This window comes from Rutidosis leptorrhynchoides, unplaced genomic scaffold (genome assembly GCF_046630445.1).
Source record: "Rutidosis leptorrhynchoides isolate AG116_Rl617_1_P2 unplaced genomic scaffold, CSIRO_AGI_Rlap_v1 contig275, whole genome shotgun sequence".
NCBI lineage: Eukaryota > Viridiplantae > Streptophyta > Magnoliopsida > Asterales > Asteraceae > Rutidosis > Rutidosis leptorrhynchoides.
The window spans coordinates 47,087-72,498 of NW_027266520.1; the positions used below are offsets into that span (position 1 = coordinate 47,087).

Sequence of the window (25,412 nt, forward strand, 5' to 3'; positions counted from 1 at the left end):
TAGAATAGAATCTTTGAATTCCTGAATCGATACATTACTCCATCGTTTTCATTTATTCCGATAATTATTGCAGGCTTTATAATGGCATTTCCTTTACAGAAAGGATTGGTTGTAATATTGCTGCTTCTTCTTATCCATGATTGTGACGCTAAGGGTCCAACAGTAGTTATTCGAAAGCATATTGGACATAAACCAAAGTTCCAGCTAGGTTCCTGGAAGAAGGCTCACGCCACCTTCTACGAAGGCGGATCCGGCTCATTTGGTATATATTTACTCCCTCCATATAACATAACATATATATTACATGACAATACATATATGCATGCTTTCAACTATACGAATTAACTTGTGGAATTAATTTAATTACTTATTAAGGGGGAGCTTGCGGCTATGAAGATGTGATTAAAGATGGATTCAGCTTAGAAAACAGCAGCTCTGAGTTCCGCATTGTTCAACAATGGCCAGACATGTGGTGCTTGTTATGAAATTAAGTGCGCCGATGATCCTAAATGGTGCAAGAAAGGCTCAATCACAATCACAGGGACGAACCATTGCCCTCCGAATCCAGGCCAGGATAGCAACAATGGAGGATGGTGCAATCCTCCTCGCGAGCATTTTTGATATTGCCAAGCCAGTCTTTCTCAAGATTGTCTCCGACTACAAGGCTGGAATTGTTCCCATTGAATACCGTCGGGTTCCCTGCCAGAGGAAAGGAGGAATCAAATTCACAATTACAGGGAACCCTTATTTTAACATGGTAAAAGTATGGAACGTTGGGGGAGCCGGGGACGTGGTGGGAGTGGAAGTGAAGGGTGATAAAAATCTGAAGAAATGGACTTCACTTTCAAGGAATTGGGGTCAAAATGGACAACCAATTGTATGCTTTCTGGTGAATCATTGAGCTTTAGGGTTAAGGCTAGTGATGGCAGATCCACTACTTCAATGCAAGCTGCTCCCCGAAATTGGCAATTTGGTCAAAACATTTGAAGGAAAGAACTTCAAGTGATGAATATATTAATAGGAATACCAATTAAAACTTGTATTCTCAGAACTAATTCTCATGAAACCTTGAGCATTTTCTTTCTTTCTTTGATGTATGGAAGAGAAAAAGAAAAATAAAAAAAATAAAAATCCATTGCATGTTACGGCAATGATTAAGGAATCAACCAGTCATGTTGAAAGATTTCTATACATCCAGGTTTTTTTCTTTTCTAAGTTGATAGGATCAGATTTCATTTATATGAGTCACATAAAGCGATGTATGAGAGGGTATACTGACTCGCCAATTGTCTTTAGAGTTTATAATATGTTCGAGCTGGTTTCCTATCTTCAAACAAAAGTTAGCCTACCATTTCGTAAAGTGGTCAAAAGCTCTCTATTGGTCGTTGAAAGAACACAGGTCGTCCCGATTTTTACGGAAATACTCAGTTTTATATGTTTTTGTCACGGTTAGGCAGACTAAGGTAAATCGTGTGTTTATGCAGACATAAACAATGAAGTGCAGAAATAAAGTACACGCGATATTTTTTACGTGGTTCGAAACCAATACGGAATCTACATCCACAGGACCTCGTCCAGAACTGTTTCACTATGATAAAGGTTTACAAGTACATGGAATTTTCTCACGGCTCATCTCCTGCTCGTCTCACCACCACTGGTCTTAAGTCGGTGGAATGTTCTCACGGCTCGCCCCCAACTTGCCTCACCACTACTCAATCGGTAAACCTAAAGTGAAACCTACTCTACTTCTTACAATGTAGGTATATGGATTTTTTTTAAGCTAACCTCAACTAGACCTCATCATAACCCCTCGAATGAATAGAGCACTTCTATAGCCTATAATTATGGGATTCTTTTCTCAAAAATAAAAATATTTTCACTATTACAATATTTTTTGATGAATGAACTAGTGAACTTTTCAGTACAATGAAAACCCTAACAAGAAGACTAAGTTATACCTTGTGAAAATCTTCAACGGTAACGTTGTGATCCGCCTTCTTGTATCAAAACTGGTCCAAAGGACAATAATAAAAGCTTCTTGCGTTTGCTTTTATATTGTTTGGAATAGGGTTTTCTTCTATTGACTCCAAAATAGGAATCAATCTTCGTGAAAGAATATTTTGCAAATATTCTTTCTAAGAAAATAACATATTTTCTTAATTTACCTTGGTTTAAATCTTCACAATAATATTCCTAATCAGTTTTGGTCAAAGATGACAAACCAATTAATACGACACATATTCGATCAAATAATCATGTCTTTACAAACTCCCCCTTTTGGCATTTTGACAAAATCACATTCAATACTGATTAACCAAGGTAAATAATGAAACCAGATGTCTTTGTCTTTCAATACTCCATTAGCACATATACTCCCCCTTTTTGACAAAAAAGACAAAGGCTTCATTTATCAAGTCAGAAACTTATGAAGAGAACTTTCTGACATAGATCCGAGAATCATGGCAATCCGGATACCAGATGCATGAACTACTAGCAAAGCTCCCCCTCAACACGAGAATGCATCTTCAATCAATCTGAGCAATGCTCCCCCTCAAACTGAGAAAGGTCATCAAGATAATCTAACGATGCTTCCCCTGAACTTAAGAATATATCTTCAACAAAAATATTGTGAGCATTGCTCCCCCTGAAATTCAGCAATACTGGCTCAGCATCTTATGAGGAATGAATGAAGTAGACCCTGTGCAGATAAACTCTCTTGACACTTCTCTCCTCTTCTCCCTCTCGCATGTAGGCATTGTGAAACAAAATGGTTGCAGGCAGAGAAATCTCACTTTCATGAAAGAAATATCAAGTATGTCAAGAATCAATGCAGATGAACCTTTAGTAGCAGAAACTTGATCTACAAATTTATCTGCCTCCTCAGAATCAGGAACGTCATTGATAAGCAAAATCGGATTTCTTGATGGTTGCCATAGATTGGGAAACTATGGCAGGAGAAATTGCTTCACTGGATTCACTTTTAACCAGGCATTGAGTAGCATTACATACAATTATGACAATGAAAGAGGATAGGATTTTGAATTTCTTCAATGCTTTTTTGATTTTCAGTCATATGCCTAGAACAAAAACCAATCAAAGCTCATCATTTGATTCCTCATTAATAACAACATAGTTTGTTTTGGCCATCATAGCTTGTAGGTTAGGCTGCTTTTGAACCAATATAGTCTTTTGTTTAGAACTTGAGAGATCTGTCTTCTGTCGAGGAAGTGAGAAGGTGAGAAATCTATAGCAACACGCTTATTTGCCCTACTTTCAAGAATTAAGGCAATCGGAGGTAAACCAGTTTCTAATATGACATCAACCTCTGTTCTGAACTTTTGGAGAGTAAGCAAGGCTTCCTTCTTCTGTTCGATAGCTAGCTGAAGTTTATGTTCAGTGTTACGCAGCTTCTCTTCAACAATAGTTAACTGATCCTTCTTCTCCCTAAGCTTTGTCTCATATTCCTGAACAAAGACCATGAGCTTGACAATAGAGTGATCCAGGCTCTTGTTGTCGTTTTTCACAATTCTGATCCGCTTTAATAGTGCATCGTTCAGAGAATACATCTTCTTCCAGTCATCTATCATTTCTTCTTCAATCAAAAATTTAGTTTGATCATCTATCTCAAATCTCGGAACTATGGCAGGTTCCAGCTGACTAGAATCTTCTCCAAGATTTGACTTGTCATCCTCGTCCTTGCTAATCATGACATTCGGAGAAGAGATAAGTGACACAAAATCATTATCGAGAGCTATCTTCACATGAAGCTTTAAGGATATTTCATGCTTCATACGCCTTTATTCTCAGCTTCCAGTAGCCAAAATCATTATCTCTCAATTCAGGAGGTTTGTTTGCATCCATTGTCATAGATCCTGCGACTATGGCAACAAGTCCTTCTGAGCTACCCTCTGAAACTGCATTTATAGCCGTTGCCATTACTGTTTTCGTAATAATGGAAAGTCCGGCATCTTCAGAATCAGACAATTCACAGCTTCAGCAAACCTTTATGGACTGAACTCATATATTCTCTCCAAACCTGTCATACTGCCCAGAAAATTGATGTCTTCTAAGATAGGCCACCAAGTCGACTTCCTCAGATCATATTCCACAATATTCTGATGGTTGCGAATCTTCTTCTCAGCAATGAGATCGAAAAACTCTTGGGAAGCCAAGCCTGAAAAATCCCCAAAAGTATGCTCCTCGTCAAGACTCATATCATCAGAAGCTAGAGATTCATCTTCAGAAGCTACTGTAGCAGGAGGGACAAAAACAAGATCTGACATAGATGATTCATCTTCAGGGGGAGAAGAAGAAGACGACTAATCATATGAGTCTGGAGCAACTCGTTCCTTATGGGGTCGTTTGGATGAAAGGACTAATTCAATGGGACTCGGCGTGAGACTAGGACTAGGACTCGGCATGAGACACATTTGTCCAAGCGAGCGTTTGGATTGTAGTACTGAATTCATCGGACTGTCTAGTATAATCCTGTTAATCGTTTGGATAGGTAGTACTCGGCATAGGACTGAGAGATTTTTTACCCAAATATCCCTATTTTTGCTTTATATTTTCTTAACAATTGTACCTCTTCCTGGAAATTTAAATTGGCAATCTTGATGAATGGCCAAGATTTGAAACGCCATAAACTGAATAACATTAATCTTGCATATAGCCCTGAGTGTTTTTAATTCTCCAGAATGTTAACATTTGTCTTGACATAAAATGTAAAATCGAACCAACTCATATCAATTACCACAAATAGACAAAAACATTCTCAAATGACATCGAGCAATCCAATTCCTAAATAAAAATAAAAGGTACCTACTTTTATAAATCCATAACCATACAAAATTAAACCTTCTTCAAACGCATCCGTCTTATTACACATTCCACATAAATTTACAAGTATTTCAACTCCAGTATGGGCCAACCACCCAACACTTTCGGTCATAACTAAGAGCTTGCATAAAACTCTCTTTAATTGCAACAGATTGAAATCAAACTAGAAATAATCAGTCCAACTATACTAAGAGCTTGCATAACTTTACCAAGATGATGACAAGTCAAACTATACTGTAAGTTCCATAAAACACTGGAGATATAACCTAACATCTATTTCTTCACCCACAAAGTCACCGATTAGTCTTGACCTGCATTTGTTCCACAAAAAGGAATATTTGTGATATGCACATAACATCTTAAAGTACCACTTGCATCAATGATCAGTGAAAAGCACAAGAACCACCATGGACTAATCCCATTCAGTAGCAAAATACGACTTAAAACAAATCAGCTGTAGAATTTTAATTATTTGTATTGCATTCAACACAACAAGAAAGCCAGCAAATCCTTTTATTATACCGAGATTCTGAAAATCGACAACATTCACCAGTGTAGGAAAAGCAAGAAAGGCACAAAACATATGGTTCAAAACGACCATCACATGATACTGCTTAAGTCATATACAAGGTGTTTTCCATTCTGTTATAAGAAGTGATACACCAAACTACTCTACAATCCTCGGCAAGGTTATTATACAATTGAAAAAACACTATACTCCTGCATATTTCCTTCAATTCAACCAATTTAAATAACATATAGTGGCTCCCAATTTCACTTCAATTCAGTCAATTTCACAATAAATTAAAAACACCCAAATAAAAAATCCTAATATACCTTTGACAGGTGACGAGCAATAGGCGGTGGAGCTTGGAGATGGCATCGGCAGGTGGCGGATTTCGTCTGCGACGGTGGAACGAAGTGGGAGAGAGGGTCGAAGTAGTGTCGACTGTCGAGGAAGAAGAAGGTTGTGGGAGAAGTTGTGAGGCGGCAGAAGCTTCTACATGCCGGAGTTGGAGGGTCGCGTCGACGGTGGGAGTGGTGGGAGAGATGTCGACGGTGGGAGCGGCTGGAGAGGCGTCGAGTGAAGAAGATGAAAAATGAAGAAGAGCGTGTCGTGAAGAAGAAGAAGAAAATGAGGATATTTGTTCTCTTTAAATTAAAAATGAGGGTATTGTTGTAACTTCACCAAAAATGGCGAGTCCCATGAACGACGGACAATCTAATAACACCCCCAATTACTAATTAGTCTGCTGGTCAGTGGACTCGCGAAGTCTCAGACACTTGTCCGTCGATCCAAACGCTCTCTTTAGCACTCGAGCGGACTCATGTGTCCAGTTCTGTGCTCAGTACTATCATCCAAACAAGCCCTATCTGCCATAATATCATAATCTAGAGCAAAATGTTCAGCAGTAGAATCATATTCATTCTTCATCATAAGCAGTATATCCATCAACTGCAGAAGCTTGTACATTTTTCAGATCATAAAATGAAATGTCAAGAAATCATGACTAAATACGAATCTATTCAATAGTATTGAATGCCTGTTCTGATACCACTTAAAAGAACACAGGTCTCCCGATTTTTGCCGAAATACTCAGTTTTATATGTTTTGCCACGGTTAGGTAGACTAAGGCAAATTGTGTGTTTATGCAGGTAGAAACAATGAAGTACAGAAATAAAGTATACGCGATATTTTTTACGTGGTTCGAAACAAATATGGAATCTACATCCACGGGACCTCGTCCAGAACTGTTTCACTATGATCAAGGTTTACAAGTTCATGGAATTTTCCCACGTGTCATCTCCTGCTTGCCTCACCACCACTAGTCTCAAGTCGGTGGAATGTTCCCATGACCCCCCAACTCGCCTCACCACTACTCAATCGGTAAGCCTAAAGTGAAACCTACTCTACTTCTTACAACGACAAGTATATAGAATTTTCCTAGGCTAATCTTATCCTTTATGTCAATTTGATGTTAATCTTAATCTAAGGCTCAACGTCAGTATCTAAGGTGTTTGGAACTTAGAAATCTAATTTGGGTGATCGGAATCTAAAGCTCACTCAACCAATGCAACCGACTATTTGAAATCGAAAAAACAAAGTAAATGGAATCACAAATTTCATTCATTCGATTCAAAATGTAAAGAGACGATTACAAAGGTTTATATAGGCGTTTAAAGATAAGACCTAGCTGACATGAAATTACATAAACTGAATTACAAGCTGGAAATACAAAATCAGAAAAATGCAAAATCGAAAATGGTATTTGCACAATCTCTTCTCATCGAATCTTTCAATGCTTTCCTTGCTTGCTTTTCACTTCAAAATAATTCACAATGCGTTTACGAGCTGGTAACATTGTAAAACTGTCAAAATACAGTCTGAATCAACGTCTTCTCCAACTCGACAAAGACATTATTTTTGTTGACTTTTTACTTGACTTTCATTTTGAGCTTGATCAAGATTACATCAGCATCCAAACTCCTTCATTATAATACTACTAACTTGGCTGAAACTTAACTTGATTAAAAACAAACTTCTAAATTGAATTTGATCGAAACTTGATGAACACGAAAAATCAGAGCACAAACCCACTAATTTCATCTTCATCAAGGCCTTAGAACTTCAAGTCAAACATCCAAACAGCTTCAATGACTTGTTCTTAATGATTTTGGATCAACGAATTCAACTATAACAACTCAGAATGAAAACGTCCAATTCCAGTTCTTTAGTATGCAACTCGATCACACGTTGTAAATTCCAGACCATATCAGACTAAATTAAACTTGCAAACTACTTCATATCTACTAAACGAAACTACCCACTTGACTAATTTAATCTAATCTTATTCAAATTATTGAAACTAAATTTCAAAGCATGAACATTAACATAGAACCGTAGCGAAGAGGGGTTTATGAAGGAATGATTCTTACGTCAATTGAAAGGTACGTCGTTGATCACGACGACGTCCTGAATCTGTTGAACGGTGTCTCGACCTTCGGAAATTTGATCTCCGTCCGACAAGTCATCTTCTTGACGTTTGCAGCAGTTACACCAAGGTCCTTCAATTTCTGTCGATGTGCGCCGTCATCCTTTTTGCATAAACTATTTTCTTCTTCCCTGTTCAACAATTTAGTGCCCAATTTTGATTCTTTCTTCTTCACAAGCTTCACAAATAGCTTCAAAATCATCCACTCAATCAGATTGGTCGAGACTGTCTTTTTCTTTCGAGCTTTCTTCTTCTTCAAATCAGCTTGCTTCTTCTTTAAGCCACTATTGTTTCTTCTCCTTTTTTGCTGCAGCTAGCATTCCTTCATTAATTTCAAGTTTCTCTAGACAATCTACCCCAACATACTTAAGTCCCGCCCTATAAATTTAGCACTTTGTATTGGACTAATTTTTTTTGTCCCAATTTTTTCTCTCATTAGTTACGTGTCAGTAATGTAGCTTAAATCGGGACGAGACCTGGCTTAATATAAATTTAGCTCTAAGACAAATTAAAATATTTGAGCGTTTTTAATAAACAACAATAAGAATTGATGAGTTTTTAATGTATAACAAAAAATTTCATGGCTTTTTTTGCCGAACAAAATATTTTTTAAGAGTCTTTTTCTTGATGTAATAAGAGAGAAAAATTTTCGAGTCCTACATTGTGGCCGTTTTGGGTAGTGGTAGGGTCGGGTTTGATCGAGATCTTGAATCGAAACTAACAATACAGATCTTCAAAAACACATGATTGTTTTGAGATTTTCGGTGTTACCGTTTTGTTAATGCATGTTTTGTACTTTTTAGATTTTCTGATTTGTTCTCAAAGGCTATTTATTTATTCGTGTCCTAATTAAGCTCGACTATAAAAGCGGACAGAATTACAAATCACAGGTTTTATTTGTGTTTAAACTTAAAAAAAAAAGGTTTTATTTGTGTTTAGTACGCATGGCTGTCATTATTTTGGCCTAACACTATGTCATGCCTAACCCAAACACAATGATTTTATCTTTGTTGGAAGTTGGCCCTCTTTACTTTTTCTCTTCAGTTTTTTAATCAAACAAATTTCACGACCGACCACAAAATGACGTTTGGGAGCAATGTTCTTCCTACAAAATTTTTTTATACACAATACTACGTGTCAATCTACGTGACTATGATTACATCAATTCATAAATATATTGTGATTTACATGATTAATAATAACATTATACGCAAACAATTGCATAAGATTTTAACGTCACCCGATATAACTGAACAAAAAATGGGTGTGGGAAATGGATGAATGGTTTTAGGCCCAGCCCAATCATACAAAAATCCAATCTTCGTTCAGAAACCCCTCTGTCTGTCTTATGTTATCTCAGTAAATTCAAGATCAACCAAACCATAATTAATTATCAGAAAAAAAACCTAAACATGGCAGTCCCAGGGAGGCGGTTGGAAGACGACGACCACGAAGACGACGGAGCTCTCTTCGAAGTTGGTGATGACGTCATCGTCGAACTCCTCGACAACGACACCACCCCTCCCCACCTCCGTAATCTCGCCTCCGCTGCCCAGCTTGGCGATATCACCGCCCTCCGCGCCGCCTTAGGTCTATCTTATCACTTCATTTTACAGTAATTGTTTCATAAAAAATAGTACTGTGCTTAGAGCTTATTTTTGTTCTGTAGATAAACCTTTAAATGATTAATTGTTGAATTCAATACTGTAAATCGAGTGTTAATATCATACTATGTTATTAAGCTCACATTTTCAGTTTATGACTGATACTTTTGCTTTCTGCATTTCCCCACACAGATAATTTGAATGGAAGCATCGATCAAGCAGTAGAGGATGGAGACACTGCCCTGCATCTTACCTGTCTATATGGCCACCTTCCGTGTGTGCAGGTCGGTCGTTGCACGTCCTATTCCCCATTCCTGTGTCTTTGTTGTTTAGAAAATTTAGGCTTTAAACATGTTTCCTTTAAAAAAAAAAAAAAGAACTTGAGCTCATTTCGTTATTTTTTATATTACAGTTGCTCTTGGAAAGAGGTGCAGATTTGGAGGTTAAGGATGAAGAAGGCGCCATGCCCTTGCATGATGCTTGTGCAGGAGGTACGGAAATTATCCCTCAGCATTCATTATCTATTACTATTACATTGTGTTTTTTTATTTTTTTCGTTCATCATCTTTTCTGCTTTTGCCATTCAATTTTTTAGGTTTTGCCGAAATAGCACAACTTTTAGTGAGCCGAGCCAATGATTCGGATTCTCTCAAAAGGATGCTAGAATGCGTTGATGTTGAAGGTGATACCGTGAGTGCCTCTTAATAATTTCTCCAATTCATTCTTTTGTTTTTGTTGTTTTCCAATATTGAATGAATTGGCACATAAAAAAGCTTTATCTTCCCATGACATTGTTACTTTTATGACCAATCATGCTCATGTATTCATTGTTGCAGCCCCTTCATCATGCAGCAAGAGGTGAACATGTCGAAATTGTGAGGTTGTTACTGGCTTCCGGGGCTTCTCCTACGAAGACCAACATCGATGGAAAGGTCAGATAACAAATTGAAGATTATAATACTAATTGTTTTGGTAATAGTTTTATTTTTCCGTAATCTTGGTGTATTTTAAATTTGGCAGACTCCTTGTGACCTTGCTGATCCAGATACTGAGGCTAGAAGATTTCTGGAAAGCATCATGAGTGCCCTGCCCTGCCAGTAAAGTTCTCCTATTTGGTGGCTTTTCATCAACCAACAACCCTAGCTTTTCCATTTTATAGTAGGAGATTAGTTTTAGGCTATTGAAATGTCCAACCTGAGATTGTTTCCTAAAACTTATTGTTTATTACCAATTGAGGAAAAAAAAGAGATGCCATCGATATAACTTTTCTTTTGTCATGTCGTAAGTACAACCTCATTTTGTTCTTTCCATGTCTTAGATTAACACTAATGCTTAAAGTAGGGATTCTAAATTGAGTTATTTTTAGTAGATAAATCATGCACTGGATTATGGCATGTAGTGAATAAATCAGAAAGAAATAATTACGCTGATCGAATCCACTCGTCTCTAATTTAGTGTCGTGAATTTGTCATTTCTGACATTGCAACTGAAGATAGAAATTCCCCTCTAAAGATCCTGGATATTTCATTTGTATTGGATTCAGAAACCAAATTGAATGAAATATTTGGCAAGAGAATGAAATTCTGTAGCGACATTTTTGAACAATCGAGAAATACAATCACAAGATAGAACATGTTTAATCGACTCAAAGAGCAACAAAGAGAAATAACGAAATCATCATCATATACACATGATTTGTTGCGACACAGACAGAGAGATAGATGCAGCAAAGTCTTGTTTGTTCTAAGAGCAGCAACCGGCAGCAGGAGGTGCTTGGCTGTTGTCTGTCTTTTGCTTCAAAATGTTTCTCTTCACTAGACTTGATCCTTCTTCCAAAAGGCTAGGAACTTCCATAATCTGCCATAATGAAATTTTTAAATTTCCAATCCAAGAGTAAATGAGTCACATTACAATATAAATATATATACCTTGATTGCAAGTTCCTCGAAACATTGCTCAACATTTTCTCTTGTCTTTGCGCTGCATTCAAGGAATAAAGCTCCAAGCTCTTTTGCGAGATGAATACCCTCATCTCTAGTTACAACCCTTTCAGACTCCTAACCATCAAAGATATATTCTTGATTGTGATATACTTGTCAAGTTTAATAATCATATCAAGATATCATTCATCTCTACTTACTCTGTCAACTTTATTTCCAACAAGCATCTTCACACAATCCCTATTAGTACAGTAGAGCTCGACTTCTTTAGCCCAAACATCTGTTAAGTTTGTAAAGGTTTCTCTCCGGGTTACATCATAAACTACATGTCCAAATCAATTGACAAAGTTATAATATCAAAAATGAAACCATCTAATTATGTTAACCAAAATGAAATCAGCTAGCTAGCTTACCAAGAATGATCCCTTGTGCATTCCTGTAGTACGAACTTGTTAATGTCCTGAACCTCTCCTGTCCAGCTGCATAAACAATCCACAGCAAGCAACCTTGTTTAAGAACTGAATTCCAAATGAAATACACGATTATATATATATATATGTATATATACCAACCAGTGTCCCAAATTGTAAGCTTCAATTTCTTCCCACCCACAGTAAGGTGTTTGATCTTAAAATCCACACCTGCAAACATAACAACAAGATTCTTTTTTTCAAAATCAATGAAATAGTAAACAAGAAAAGAAAAGCCAAAATATGCATTTAAATTCCAAGTTGGGTTTCTTTTTTCTCAAAATTTAACAGAGATCCATCAACCCAATAATTAAATTGCTCTCAGATCATCATTAGATGTTAAATAAGAAATAGTAGATTACCAATTGTGGGAGCTAGATCTTCATCTACAGAGCTAGAGATGAAGCTGACAAGTAGACTACTTTTCCCAACAGCAGAATCACCGATCAACAAGATCTTGAATGAAAGATCATAATTATTATTACTTCCTGGCCCTGAAGATGATCCCATTGAATGAGAGAGAGACAAACCCTCTAATTAAAAGTTCTTTTTCTTTTCTATCTGGGAGTTTGTTGATCAGGACTTGTTGTTGTTTGTGTTTTGAGTGGTTACCTTTCAAAACCTCTACAAAGTAATAATCTGATAAGAAAAGAAAGAAATGTACATATAAAGAAAAGAAAAAGACACGAAATGCAGAGAGAGAGAGAGAGAGAGAGAGATGTGTTTCCTTGTAATCAAGTATGTTCTTTTTGAGAGAGAGAGAAAAAAAAAAGAAAAAAACGGCTAACTTAGTTTGAGTGGGGGAAGGAAGAAAGAAATCAATTCATAATCATTTCTTTCTTTCTTTCTTTCTTTCTTATACGGTCCCGTTTTCTAGTTCACAGGTGTTTCTCCTAGTTAGTGCGGCTATTGCCCCAGCAACAAAAAAATCCATCTCTACACTACACGCGGGTGTTTTGAGAGCGTGATATTACACGCTCCGACCATCAGGTGAGGTGGTGCTATCATTCTAGGAACTTTGGCCAACTGTCACATCACAACAAAGAACCTTCATTACAGAGAAACACAACAAAAAACCTGTTTTTTTTAACCCAAAGCCTGTTGTAAATATATATATAGGCTATAGCCGACATTTCATTTACTATATACTCTTGCTTCTTGACGTTGAATTCGGATTGCATTCTTAGTCATTCACTTGAGCCCAAGTCCATCACCACGTCACAAATTCTAAGTTAACAAACAACTTATTTTAACATATAATTTTTATTTCATTTAGAATCAAAATTCAAAATGACAGGCGAGTCCCTCGTCAAAATTAGACAAAATTAGGTTGATCATCAATTTTTCAATAATTTTTTATTCCATATGATGCACCCTAAAATGTTTCAACCCCGAGCTGAATCCACTATGAAGGCCTTACTCTATGAGGCTATATGCTATCACAATATGAAGACGATGAAGATATGGGATTGTCCTAATATGAAGAGAAAGAAGATATGAGCATCTCTAGTTTAGCCCATTTCAACACTTTAAGTCAAGCCCATTTGTTATCAACACAGATTTTCCAGTTTGAAATACATTGTATCATATGATTCATTTCTATCTGCATATACATGTATATGAGTTGTACAACTCAATCATAGGATTAGTTACCTCAGTTAGATTTCATATAATTAGTAGAAAAACAACAATTCTTACTTGAATAAAATCATTCAATCAAATTCTATTATGGTATACAGAGCTAAAAAGACTGACGTCTCTATGATCTCTTCTTTTCTCACAATTTTTTTCCTTACATTATGAATTCTAGCTCATCCATCACTGTTCTGAATACAAATAATCAAAATAATTCCTTAATTTCTATCACTGTTGCTGCTCAGGCATCATTGAAGCTCACCTCCATGAATTTTATTTCGTGAAAACGACAATTCCAGAACCTATTTATTGGCCACAACTTGCAAGGATTCATTGACGGATCAAAACCAAAACCACATGCAAACATCACCGAAGATGTTGTCACCAAAGCAAATCCATACTATGATTTTTGGAATAGACAAGATCAGCTAATCATGAATGCATTCATTGCATCTTTATCCCCCAATCGAATCCCATTTATAGCACGAACAGAAACTGCAAAAGATGCTTGGGATGTTCTCGCAAAGACCTACGCTACTCCATCTAGAGCACGCATCAAACATGTCAAAGCTAGGCTCAAAGCTCTAAAGAAAGGGTCTTCTACAATCAAAGAATATATGCAAGCAATCAAAATTGCTAGAGAGGAACTGACCGATCTACAGTCCCTAATGGACCTGAAGATATCACTGATAAAATTCTAGAAGGACTACATGAATCTTACCTGGACACAATTAGACAAGTGAATAATCGGGATAACCCAATTTCATTTGATGATCTCCATGAGAAGTTGTTAAATATGAAAGTTATCCCAACTCAGCCCTCTCACTTTCTAGCAACTGCAATTATGTTGCTAGACCACAGGGAAGGAGACATAACAATCAGCCTAATCAGGGCAATCATTGGCGTTCTCCTACTAATCAACAAATGCAGCATCAACACACAGGTCAAAATACTAATCATAATCCAAGAGGCCATACTCCACGGCTATATCTAGGATACTGCCAAATACTAATCATGTATAGGGTTGTACCTATTGCTGCCACTGCTACTGCTACTGCATTAAACTCTCCCTGGTAGCCTCACGCAACTCAAGCCGGAACTCCCCAGCAGCCACGAGGAGGATCTTCATCCAATTGGCACCCAAGAGCAAATTATGCAGCTGTTGTCGGACCCTCCACAAAACATTCTCCTTGGCTAATGGATACAGGTGCTTCACAACAGATCTCAACAATCTTGCTAATCGCATCCCCTACAATGGTGCAAATGACATTATGTTAGGCGATGGTTCATGTTCATCCATAAGTCACATTGGTTCTACCTCTCTAAATGCATTTAACAGAAAGCTTACTCTTGATAATGTGCTATGTGTTCCTAATATGAAAAAGAACTTAATTTCAGTATAGCAATTGTGTTCTGACAACAAAGGTTTTTATTGAGTTCTCACTATTTCAATTTCTTGTGAAGGAACTGCAAATAGGGACACCAATTATTAGGGGCAAACCCATGCCATGGCCTTCCTCTGCACCTATTTTAGCTTTCTCGACCTCTAACGCCTCCGTCTCAAACTGGCATGCCATGGCATGCTAGATTGGGACACCCTCTCAAATCAATTCTCAAAGAAATAATTTCTCAGAATAAATTTCAGTTAACTTCTACTTCTACTCTTTGCAATTCGCATTGTAATGCATGCTTAGTTAATAAAAGTCATAAGTTTCCTTTTTCTACTTCTACATTGACTTCTATTCAGCCACTAGACATAATATTCTCTTATGTGTGGACTTCTCCACTCTACTCTCATGATAACTTCAAGTATTATGTAGTGTTCATAGATCATTCTACAAAATACACATGGATTTATCATCTTAAACACAAATCAGAGGTCAAAGAAGTTTTTATCAGATTTAAAGCTATAGTAGAAAAATACTTCTTTTAAAACTATACCACCCCATACACCTAAACATAATGGTCTAGCTGAGAGGAAACATTTGCATATTGTTGAAACAGGTTTGGCACTATTGACTCATGCATCTATGCCTTTGAAATATTAGAGTCATGCATTCTCCATGGTTGTTTATCTTATAAACTGAATGGCTACCCCCACACTTAATCTAAATAGCCCATTTCAGTGTATATTTCAAAATAATCCAAATTCTTCAAAATTAAGAACATTTGGTTGTCTTTGTTACCCTTGGCTAAAGCCATATATTGATCATAAACTACAAGCTAAATCTATAGCATGCACTTTCATAGGCTACTCATTAACACAGAGTGGGTACCTGTGTTTAGATGCTTCAATTGGTAGAATTTATACTTAACGACATGCTAAATTTGTAGAGTCAGTGTTTCCTTTTGCCATTCCTCCCATTTCACATCCTGAACATTGTAACGACCATGTCCAGTTTAAGTATAGAGGTGTTTTTGATTTTCAAATTTTAAACCATTTTATCGCGCCTTAGGTTTTATTAAATCGATGGAGATAATTTAAGTCTTATGATGTTTATCTCCTAAGATGATATTGCAATTACTTAGTGACGGAGTAATATGATTATTTCGCCATGAAGTAAACAACTACTTAGCGACAAAGTATTGAAACTACTTCGTGATTAAGAAAACAAATTACTTAGCGATAAAGTAGTATGACTACTTCGCAATGAAGTAATATTTTTTAAGTACTTCGTAATAAAATAATATTACTTAGCAGTGAAGTAATATTACTTATCAATTAAGTAATGTCCACTATAAATAGGAGCTTAGGATTTTCATTTGAAGAAGGAAATGGAGAAAGGAATGAAAGGTGATTTCATCCTTCTCCATATCACTCTCTCTCTAAAATTCCTATATATCGATATTGAGACTTAATGCTTGAGAGATCGAAGTGTCAAAAGGAATCAAAGAATATATATGAGTTTTTGAAGGGTCAATAGAATTGCGATGGCATAGGAAAGAGGATAATCGGTGACTCCTTAAGGTGAGTGTTATTTTGACTTTCTCTAGAAAACATATTTTGATGTTTTACAAAATATGAATATTACTATGCCATACAAAGGTTTGACAATAATTTTCATATCATTTGTATTTGTTTAATAGTATGGCATAGCTAAGTATTATATATTGTTAAAAGATGGAGAGAACCTTCAAAATTGGTCAAAGCAATGTTTTGCTTTTATAAGTTATATAGTATAACGAACCCCATAGATTTAATTTGGTCATGTCTGGATGACCCATGTGGGATTTGTTCGTGTACGGACGACCCAATCCTTATAGAGTACCAAGTCCTTATGTGACTCATGTTGAGTCCTGATCAGGTGGTACCCCCTTCTAGACGTCGCCTAGCATGTAGTCGTGGTTTCATGTACGTGTTGGAGTACACACAAATATGTAGGCACGTGATCTCTACAGGATCCTATGTTTATTATTGGGTTCGTATACTTAAAGAATATTTTCATAAAGATTTTTGTTTGTGTTTAGTCAATGTTTTTATGTACGCGGTGGAGTACGTGGATATGTAGGCAAGAATACAACAATAATTGATCCTTACTGTCTGTCATTCCATATTTGAGTTTCACTGAATGGGTTCGATAATTTAGAGAATGTCTTATAAAGATTTCTGATCAATTTTCAGAAACTCTTTATATAAAAGTAACGTTGAATTTGGAATGATTGGTTTCCAAAGTTAAAGGACAAATTTCCAAGAGAAAAGTTATCCTTTTCGAAATGATTTTTTATAAAATGTTTCCTATGAAAACCTCACTAAGCATATAGCTTACAGTTTTCCAAAAACATGTTTTCTTTCTCTCTAGGTTATCAGAAAGGTAGAGTCAAGGGTGTTATGTTTATATGGAAAAGTTAAAGTTCGGGCTACGAGGCATCAATAAGCTCCACTTCCGCATCGTAAAGAAAGAAGTAAAAGTACCAACGGGCACCGCTTACGATCCTGGAAGGGGGTCGAGGGGCGGACGCCACAAGTTCCTGATCCTATAGCTATATGGATTCCTCCTCCCATTCCAGTTCCTGCTCAGTTAATCACCTCCACTTGTAGCTCTAATTGCCGAGGACAATACCTCTACACATATCGGTGAATCTGTTAGCAATGCCAACACCGAAATTCCTCAAATTCAACCGGCACACAGAATGGTAACGAGAGGTAAAACCAAAGCCTATTCAAAAACTAAATTTGTTTACTGTGTTAGCTGACTAATGTGATTATGGGCCTACAAATGTCAAACAAGCACTAAAGGAAGAAAAGTGGAGAAAAGCTTGCTCGAAGGAGTTTGATAGACTAGTTAAAAATGGGACATGGGAACTTGTACCACCAAATACCGCACAAAATCTTATTGGCAACACAAGAGGATATTCAGGATCAAAAGAAAAGCTTCCATAAACTTTAAGTTAGAGGAACAAGTTATATACATGTCATAGTATTTAGATAGTGAAATGCATCCTCAAGCAATGGGTATCGCAAATGTGATTCGAGGAGCCACTAGCTCTATAACTATAATAAAAGCACCTGCTGGTAAAGATAAGGCAAAAGCATAAATGAGACGACATAACCTCGATATCTTTCTATCCGGGACCCGCACATCTTGTGGAAGAGATTGAGGAAAAGTTAGGGTCATCCTCAAATGATAATTCTCCATATTTCATGTAATGATTAGTACCATTTGTCTGCAGTATTTCTAATTTGTCTCATATTATAATTCAACTTATTTTATATTGTCTCTCTTACTTTGAGCTATGCCGCCTGAAGGTCTTTGATGAGGAATATAGAAGGCATTCTCCAATTTTCATCCATCGAGTTTGGTATTGCTAATAGAATATTGGCAACATGGATATGCTACTTATTACGAATTGAACTCTATTTTGTTAACTGCTGAGAAAAATAATTAATTGCTTCTCCTAAAGCATGTGCTTTCGCCTTTCCGGTGAACAAAATTTGCCTGAAGCGAGTGCTAGCAATTCAAGTAATACACCTAATGAGCACAAACAGGAAAACTCCCGCAAAGGAAGTAGTTGAGGTAGTGCTCATGGATTTTATTGACTAAAAAAGTTTAACCATTGTGGATAAAAGCCATAAACTTCAATAACTAAATCCACAACAAGAGCAAAAATCGTGATTCTGACAAGCGGTGTCAGCTATGCGATTCCTCAATGTTTAACCGGAAGAATACCATTAAAACAAAAATATATAAAAATTAAGGGATACAAATTGTACACCACAAGAACCTGCAATAGCTTTGTTCATATCTAACAAATACATGTTAAGTTAGCTACATGTCCTTTCTCATAAATCGAAAAGGAGTCTTGGACTGAAAATAGAAAAACATGATTGCAATAGAAAAAAAGAGGAAAAAATACTCTAAAATTCTGAAGCTTAAAGAAAGTACAACTAAACCCACTCAAGATTGCATTGAACAAATCCTTGTTTAATCGTCTGCAAGTTGTCAATCTTGACAACTTTTAAGCTGTGCTTCCAACATTTTAATTCGCTTAACTTGCAGCAAATGTAACTTTCTCTGCTTATAAACATGTCACACATCTGTAGAGAATGAAAGGTTAACGTTTTCTAAAAATTCCAAGTCATCCAAAACTTTACATTAATTGATGAAGATAGAATAACATCGATTGCATGTACCTCTAAAAACTTGCTCTTTGAGCTAAATTTTGCAGTGAAAACAAAAGTTTCTGGACGACAACACCAAAACAACCCATGAAGTATAGATTCCAAATCTATCCAAGTCATTGAAAAATTGATCTCCAATTTCTTTAGATTGTGTGGCTTGAAAAGTGTAATTTCTCGTACTTTTTCTGCATCAAACGAAAACTATCCAAGAATAATAGAATAGATCAGTAAAAGGTACATACTAATATAGAATACATAATTCATATAAATGATTAAATATGAAAACTTGGCGCACATATTTAATTTTTACCATGGTATAATCGAAGTGGATTGTCAAACATCTCACTTGGGAAAAACTTTCAAGAAACTCCCTCAATTTTTGAAACCAATGAACATTGATCTTGTTACAATACATATCTTGAGTAAACTCAGCAAAGACTTCACGTTCGAAGCCTGCTAATGATGCTCGAGGCAAATTATTACTCGATGAAGAAATCAAATGATATTTGTGAAATTTTAGAGAAAAAATCTCAACATGTTTTAGGTTAATACAATCCTTCAAGGTGAGTTGGTAAAGAGACTGGGATACAAGTTTAATCTCCTGTATGTTCATACAACTGGTAACCACAAACCTATATAGTAAATTACATACAAGCTCAACCCTCTCCGGCATTATACAATATATCAAAATTAGCGTGTTGAGAAGATGATATTGGGAAAAGAGCTCCTCAGAGGTTTGAGAAGTGATTTCAACACCTTCCAAAACCAAATGCTTCAATTTTTCACTACCAACAATATCTAAGTTTGGGTAGTTCTGAGATTCGGTCAACCTCATGGCCAGTGTCCATACTCTTGAACCCTCCATCAAGCCTGCACCTCATGATCTACACATATTTTTGAAAAAAAAAAAATTAGCAAAGGAGAAAAAATCCCCCATACTGTATTCTCGCGGGATTTACTCTAGGTCGATTTGGTTTATAATCAAATCAAAAACAAAAGTCGATAGAGTTTTTTTACTTTATATAATCAATCACTAACAAAAATATTCATTTTATGATACATCCAAACACTAACAAAGCATATATGAACAAGACAAATAAATCATAGATGAAACAATCAATAAGATAAGAAAATTGGATTTCACTTATTACCTGATGAGATGGATAATGACTGTGCAGAACAACGAGAATGGATAATGATCACTTGAAGCGATTAGATCTTCTTTGTTTAGGGTTTTAGAAGAAATAATTATATAGCAAGCAACATCTGAGGATTTGGTTAGCTTAAAAAGTTAGAGCCCACATTAACTCTAAATTTACGGGCCTACTCATCTTGAGTCACAACCACCTGATTACATGATATTTAAAACTTTATTATATATTAAATTTTATTTTAATATGGCTTGACCTATCCTTTAATTTACCGCCTCATTTATTGAAATGCTAATGATCGAATCTTATTGAGAATAGAAAAAAAAATTCATCTCAATATAATATGGAAGATTTGGCGATCCATGGACTTTATTCCCATTAGTAGAAAATCCTAATATACCCATGGCGGGAAAATCGCGGCAAAAAGAGAGAGAAAATTGTGGCGATTTATAATGCTCGTTCGAACTATCGTTACATTAGCAATAAGATTACTACGGTTCACACCACTAGAAACGAATTAAAGAGTTGTTCCCGCCACCAAAGCATCAAAATGGCAGAAATTAGAGAATCCGCCAATGGATTCTCTGGTACTCAAGCCTTCATTGGTTTGATGACGATATAAATAGAAACCATAGCGTTGGCGACCTTGCCTACTCTGTTGAATGTGAGTTGCAGATTCACTTCCCGTAATTCCAGACTGCTAACCCTTATGCAATAACTAAAAATACAAGAAGATAATAAAAAAGTAAATAAAACCTTCATCTATATATATGGGCTCTGGTACTCAAGCCTTCATTGGTTTGTTGACGGTATAAATGGAAACCATAGCATTGGCGACCTTGCCTACTCAGTTGAATTTTAGTTGCTGATTCACTTCCTGCAAAGACTGCCAACCCTTTGGCAATAACTAAAAATACAAGGAGATAATAAAACCATAAATAAAACCTTCTTATAGATATATATCTTACATTTGAAATGGCCATGATATAGTCATCTTACTACTGCATCGGAGGCATGCTCTGTAGTTTGATTGTGTGAAATAGTCATCTCAAATTGCACTATTTTGTGGCCTAAAAAAAGAGTAAACGACTGAATAGGATATGAAGTTGTTGGGCAGTGTCATTCATACAAAAAAATTAAGCCAACAATAGTATAATCGAGAGAGTAAACCAACATAAATAGATATTTTCGTCAAGTTTTTCGATCCTAAACAGAGTAAATATTGAGAGTAGATCAGAATACTTCCAAAAATAGTTGATCATAATACTTCCAAAACTATCAATTAAACCAACGGAAAGAGAGATTTCTCAATTCCTTAAATAGTAACTACAACTATCAATTGATCGAAAGTTATACCTTAAAACGAAGTGGTGTGCGCTGGTCGAAGATTGGTTAGGAGGAAACGAGCAAAAAATGTAGAGAGAATGGAGAGAATTTGAGAGAGATAAAAGGAGAAATAAGGTTTCAGAGGGAACATAATGAGAGTGAGCTGAGCAGTCGAGAGAAGTGAGAGAAGATTAAGGGATATTTAAGAAGGTAAGGGAAATCTGAAAAGTTAATTGATTATGTTCATAGATATGGCCACAGTTATTCAAGTGTGGACACTATCTATAGCAATGTTATTTAAACCGTGGGTACTTTAAAGATCTCCACGATTTAAAAAGCATGGTCTATTTCTTTTTCCAGAATGGTTTATATTTGTGGTCACAAAATTATGGCATAAAAAATCTAAAGCCATGGTTTTGTACTCGTGGAAAATTAAAAACGAAGCTTTAAGAAACCGTGGCCATAGTTAACCTTATGCCACCTTTATTCGACCATAGAGAAGTGTATCATGGTGATAGCCCTATTTTATATTAGTGTCCATTTCCTTTCTTGTGAGACCTCACCCGATTCTTTTGGTATTCTTTGTCTTCTTTGACACTGATTTTTCATTTAATAATATTTGAAAAGTTGAGGATCTATACATGTATACTCTACACTTTAATATAAAAATAATTACTAAAAAATATAGGGAAATCATGTTACAATAAACCTCTAAATGAACATCCATCTTGAAGCAGTTGTTTATGAATGCCAACTGACCCATGACCACTACCAATTTATAAAGCTCCTTACGGATACTGAAAGTGCCCTTCTGTATTCTTTCATCATTGTTCTAGCCGTGCGGAAGTAATAGTTGATCTCACTAAAACAATGTAAAATTATGAACAAGTACACTATATGTTATCTCACCGAAAAGGAATGTTAACAATAAACATCAAAGTAAAAGCGAGAGCAGAAAACTGTAAAATCCGGAATACTCGATAAATGAATTTAATAATTTTTAATCTGAATTTAATAATAATTTTTAAGGTGGCAAGGACTTTAGCAAAACTTGACTTATTTAGTGAAGATATGTTTGGGTTGTGTATGTAGGGACGTATGTTGAACAAATCAATGTGATCGAAGTGTACTTAAATGAAGTTGCGCCATGATAATGACTTGGTCGGAGCTGCGGTATGCTTGAAGACGCTACCTGGCAGAGTAATGAGGTGTAATGCTCTAAACTTTTTGTGTATCTATGAAAATGTCGATATCCCCTAAAAATAAAGAAGTCGTTTATATTTATATTGCAGGGTGATAGAAATTGGGGTGAACTCTCCCACTCTACATTATTATTATCTGCATGAATATGACATGTCCTTGTACTTTGGTTGATTTGTCGTAGATAACATCACATGGGTTATAAAAATATTAATTAATATTATCACATCTTTATGTTGATTTGCATAACATCCTCAACATATCTTGTGTGTGTGGTTAATTTGTTCATTCTCTAGTAGCTTCTTCGAAGAGATAGAACATAACATGTTTCCCACGAGCTTGCAATCTATTTGTAACATGTTTACAACATACTTATAATATGCTCGTAATCAATCTAGATCCTTACTTGGGCTTACGACTAAACCCATAAATATGTTTGTGTTGTCAATTAATCTAGATCATAATAGGCCTTGCAAAACAACCGACACGTAGGATAAGGTTTTTTTATATCAAGAAAAGGAAGAGGTGTAACATCCCTCCTAGCCCTACTATGGACTAAGAGGTTGTTACGTGTCATTTCTTAACATCATATTAGATCTACTGAAAATTAATTAAGGTCTGACTGAATGAACATGTCCATTTAAACGATATCTCAAATAGCATGCTTTACATAATTAGCATGTTAAACGACACTGTATCAGAGTTTAATTCTAATCAAACTAGTACAAATATATTTATGTTTTTGAAAACATAAGCATATAGCTTAGTCAATGAATTATATCTTCTACCAAATTCTCATGAACACATTTCTATATCGACTTACATCATTTCTCTCATAAAATATATAAATCATTTAGATATTAAACTCAATATCGTTATAAGAAAGTTCTGGATAATATACTTTATATATCGTAAACTTAACTCAAGCCATGAAATATATCTCTAAATAGTCTTAAAATACTTTAAGACTGACCCCTTCTAGGTAATCCCTTGCAGAGGATAAGCACCCAACCTTGGTAGCGGGCTGACTGCAAGGTGGTTGCGTAAAAATACGCGACCTTTGTTGGTGGAAAAACGAACTGTGAAACTTGTGAGTAATAAGTACAGCGCATCATCTTTAAGGCGTGAAAATATTTCACTTTTCTTTAGGCTTAATTCGCCTCCACCGGTCTAAACTACTGGATGCAAACTTGGATTCTGGCAAATTTCCTACAGGATACATTGAAGAATACTCAATTTGTTTTTGTATTAACACAATTGAGCCAATGATTGACAGAATGATAGTTCATGAAACCCTCTCTACGCATAAGAGAATATCATGAGTGAATTTCCTTAGAGTGTATCGTGAGTTAATTTCTTTAGACTGTTACAACTCTTTTCATATTTGATCAACTATTCTTCAGAATATTCCGATCAACATATAATTCTGAATCCCTTAGAATTATCCTTTATTTTCACATCACTTTCCTACCCTCTTCATCATTTTGATCCTTTTCTGGATGCTGATCCTTTTTTGGATATTTGGAGAAATGGCTTAGTATGTATATTCATAGGCAACATTAGACAACATATGAAAAGATATAATTTTTGATGTAAACACAACCTTTCAACATAAAAGACATAACTTTTCATGTTTTACTAAGGTTGAAATAACATGTCTTTTTATGAAAGGATACAAGATATAATCATATCTTATAATTTCTACTATTTTGGAAATTACTCCAACAACCTTTCTGTCCCATTGTCACCATAACGGGAATCATTCAGGTAGAGGTCTAATCAGCATGAATGAGCGTGTCATGTGCGCCTAACCTGTCACTAGGTGGTCCGTAGACCTGACACTATCTGATTATCTGTCAATTCTTTGTCTGTATTTGGGTTTTTCTATATATCTGAAAACATTCTAGAAGGATCTCTATATTTTGTCAAGGTCCTTCAAGTTTCAGAAAACATACAAATATATATATATATCACCTTGGAAATAGGTAGATAACAATTTTCATGATAGAAACAATAATACTCTCACAATTTGTTGTCCTTAAAGCAATCAGATAATATTAACACCTTCAATTATTCAAGATCATTGTCATAATAAATAATCAGCACAAAACCCTATATATTGACATGATACTATCTCATTATACTTAACTAATCTTTCATAACTTACTAACAATTACAGAAAATCACCATGTGAAAACTATATATGTGGAGATTGAACTCGACTTACCCAATTCGTTGAGCACTTGAGCGAGCCCCCCCGGAGATAATTTTACATGACATCCAAGTAAGAAAATTATTTACAACAATCTATAAATTGTCATTTTCCAGGAATAAAAGTTACTTTAATTAATAATACCCTGTTGAACTAGAATTATTTAATCAATTTAATTCTTTTATTTTTACTAATTACACATCAATTTTTAAAGTTTAAAAAAATTTGTAATCAATCCCCATTCTTATTTAATTCCTACTATAAAGTTAAATAATTCATGGTATGTAACATTAATTTTCAATTCTAATTATGCTCCTTATTATTTGACAAATACATGTATGCATGGGATTACATTAACTTTATATATCCTAGTTAATTACTTATCGGGACATTACAATTCTCCCGATTCGACTCGAGATATC

General features: G+C 35.6%; 2 protein-coding genes and 1 pseudogene across 2 annotated transcripts; 2 read left to right on the forward strand and 1 right to left on the reverse strand.

Moving 5' to 3' along the window:
- The first annotated feature begins 81 nt into the window (after window positions 1–81).
- LOC139882484 (expansin-A4-like) lies at window positions 82–1,006 on the forward strand (annotated as a pseudogene).
- An 8,238-nt stretch (window positions 1,007–9,244) lies between these two features.
- On the forward strand, window positions 9,245–10,537 carry LOC139882478 (uncharacterized). The gene is made up of 6 exons (XM_071866794.1): window positions 9,245–9,422; window positions 9,629–9,720; window positions 9,849–9,927; window positions 10,032–10,126; window positions 10,273–10,368; window positions 10,457–10,537. The coding sequence occupies exons 1-6, from the start codon at window positions 9,245–9,247 to the stop codon at window positions 10,535–10,537; spliced, it is 621 nt and encodes a 206-aa protein (XP_071722895.1).
- A 642-nt stretch (window positions 10,538–11,179) lies between these two features.
- LOC139882479 (ras-related protein RABC2a-like) lies at window positions 11,180–12,356 on the reverse strand. Its single transcript, XM_071866795.1, has 6 exons — window positions 12,209–12,356; window positions 11,949–12,017; window positions 11,790–11,855; window positions 11,577–11,698; window positions 11,365–11,493; window positions 11,180–11,293 (listed from the first exon to the last, which is right to left on the reverse strand). The coding sequence occupies exons 1-6, from the start codon at window positions 12,354–12,356 to the stop codon at window positions 11,180–11,182; spliced, it is 648 nt and encodes a 215-aa protein (XP_071722896.1).
- Between the last annotated feature and the right edge of the window lie 13,056 nt (window positions 12,357–25,412).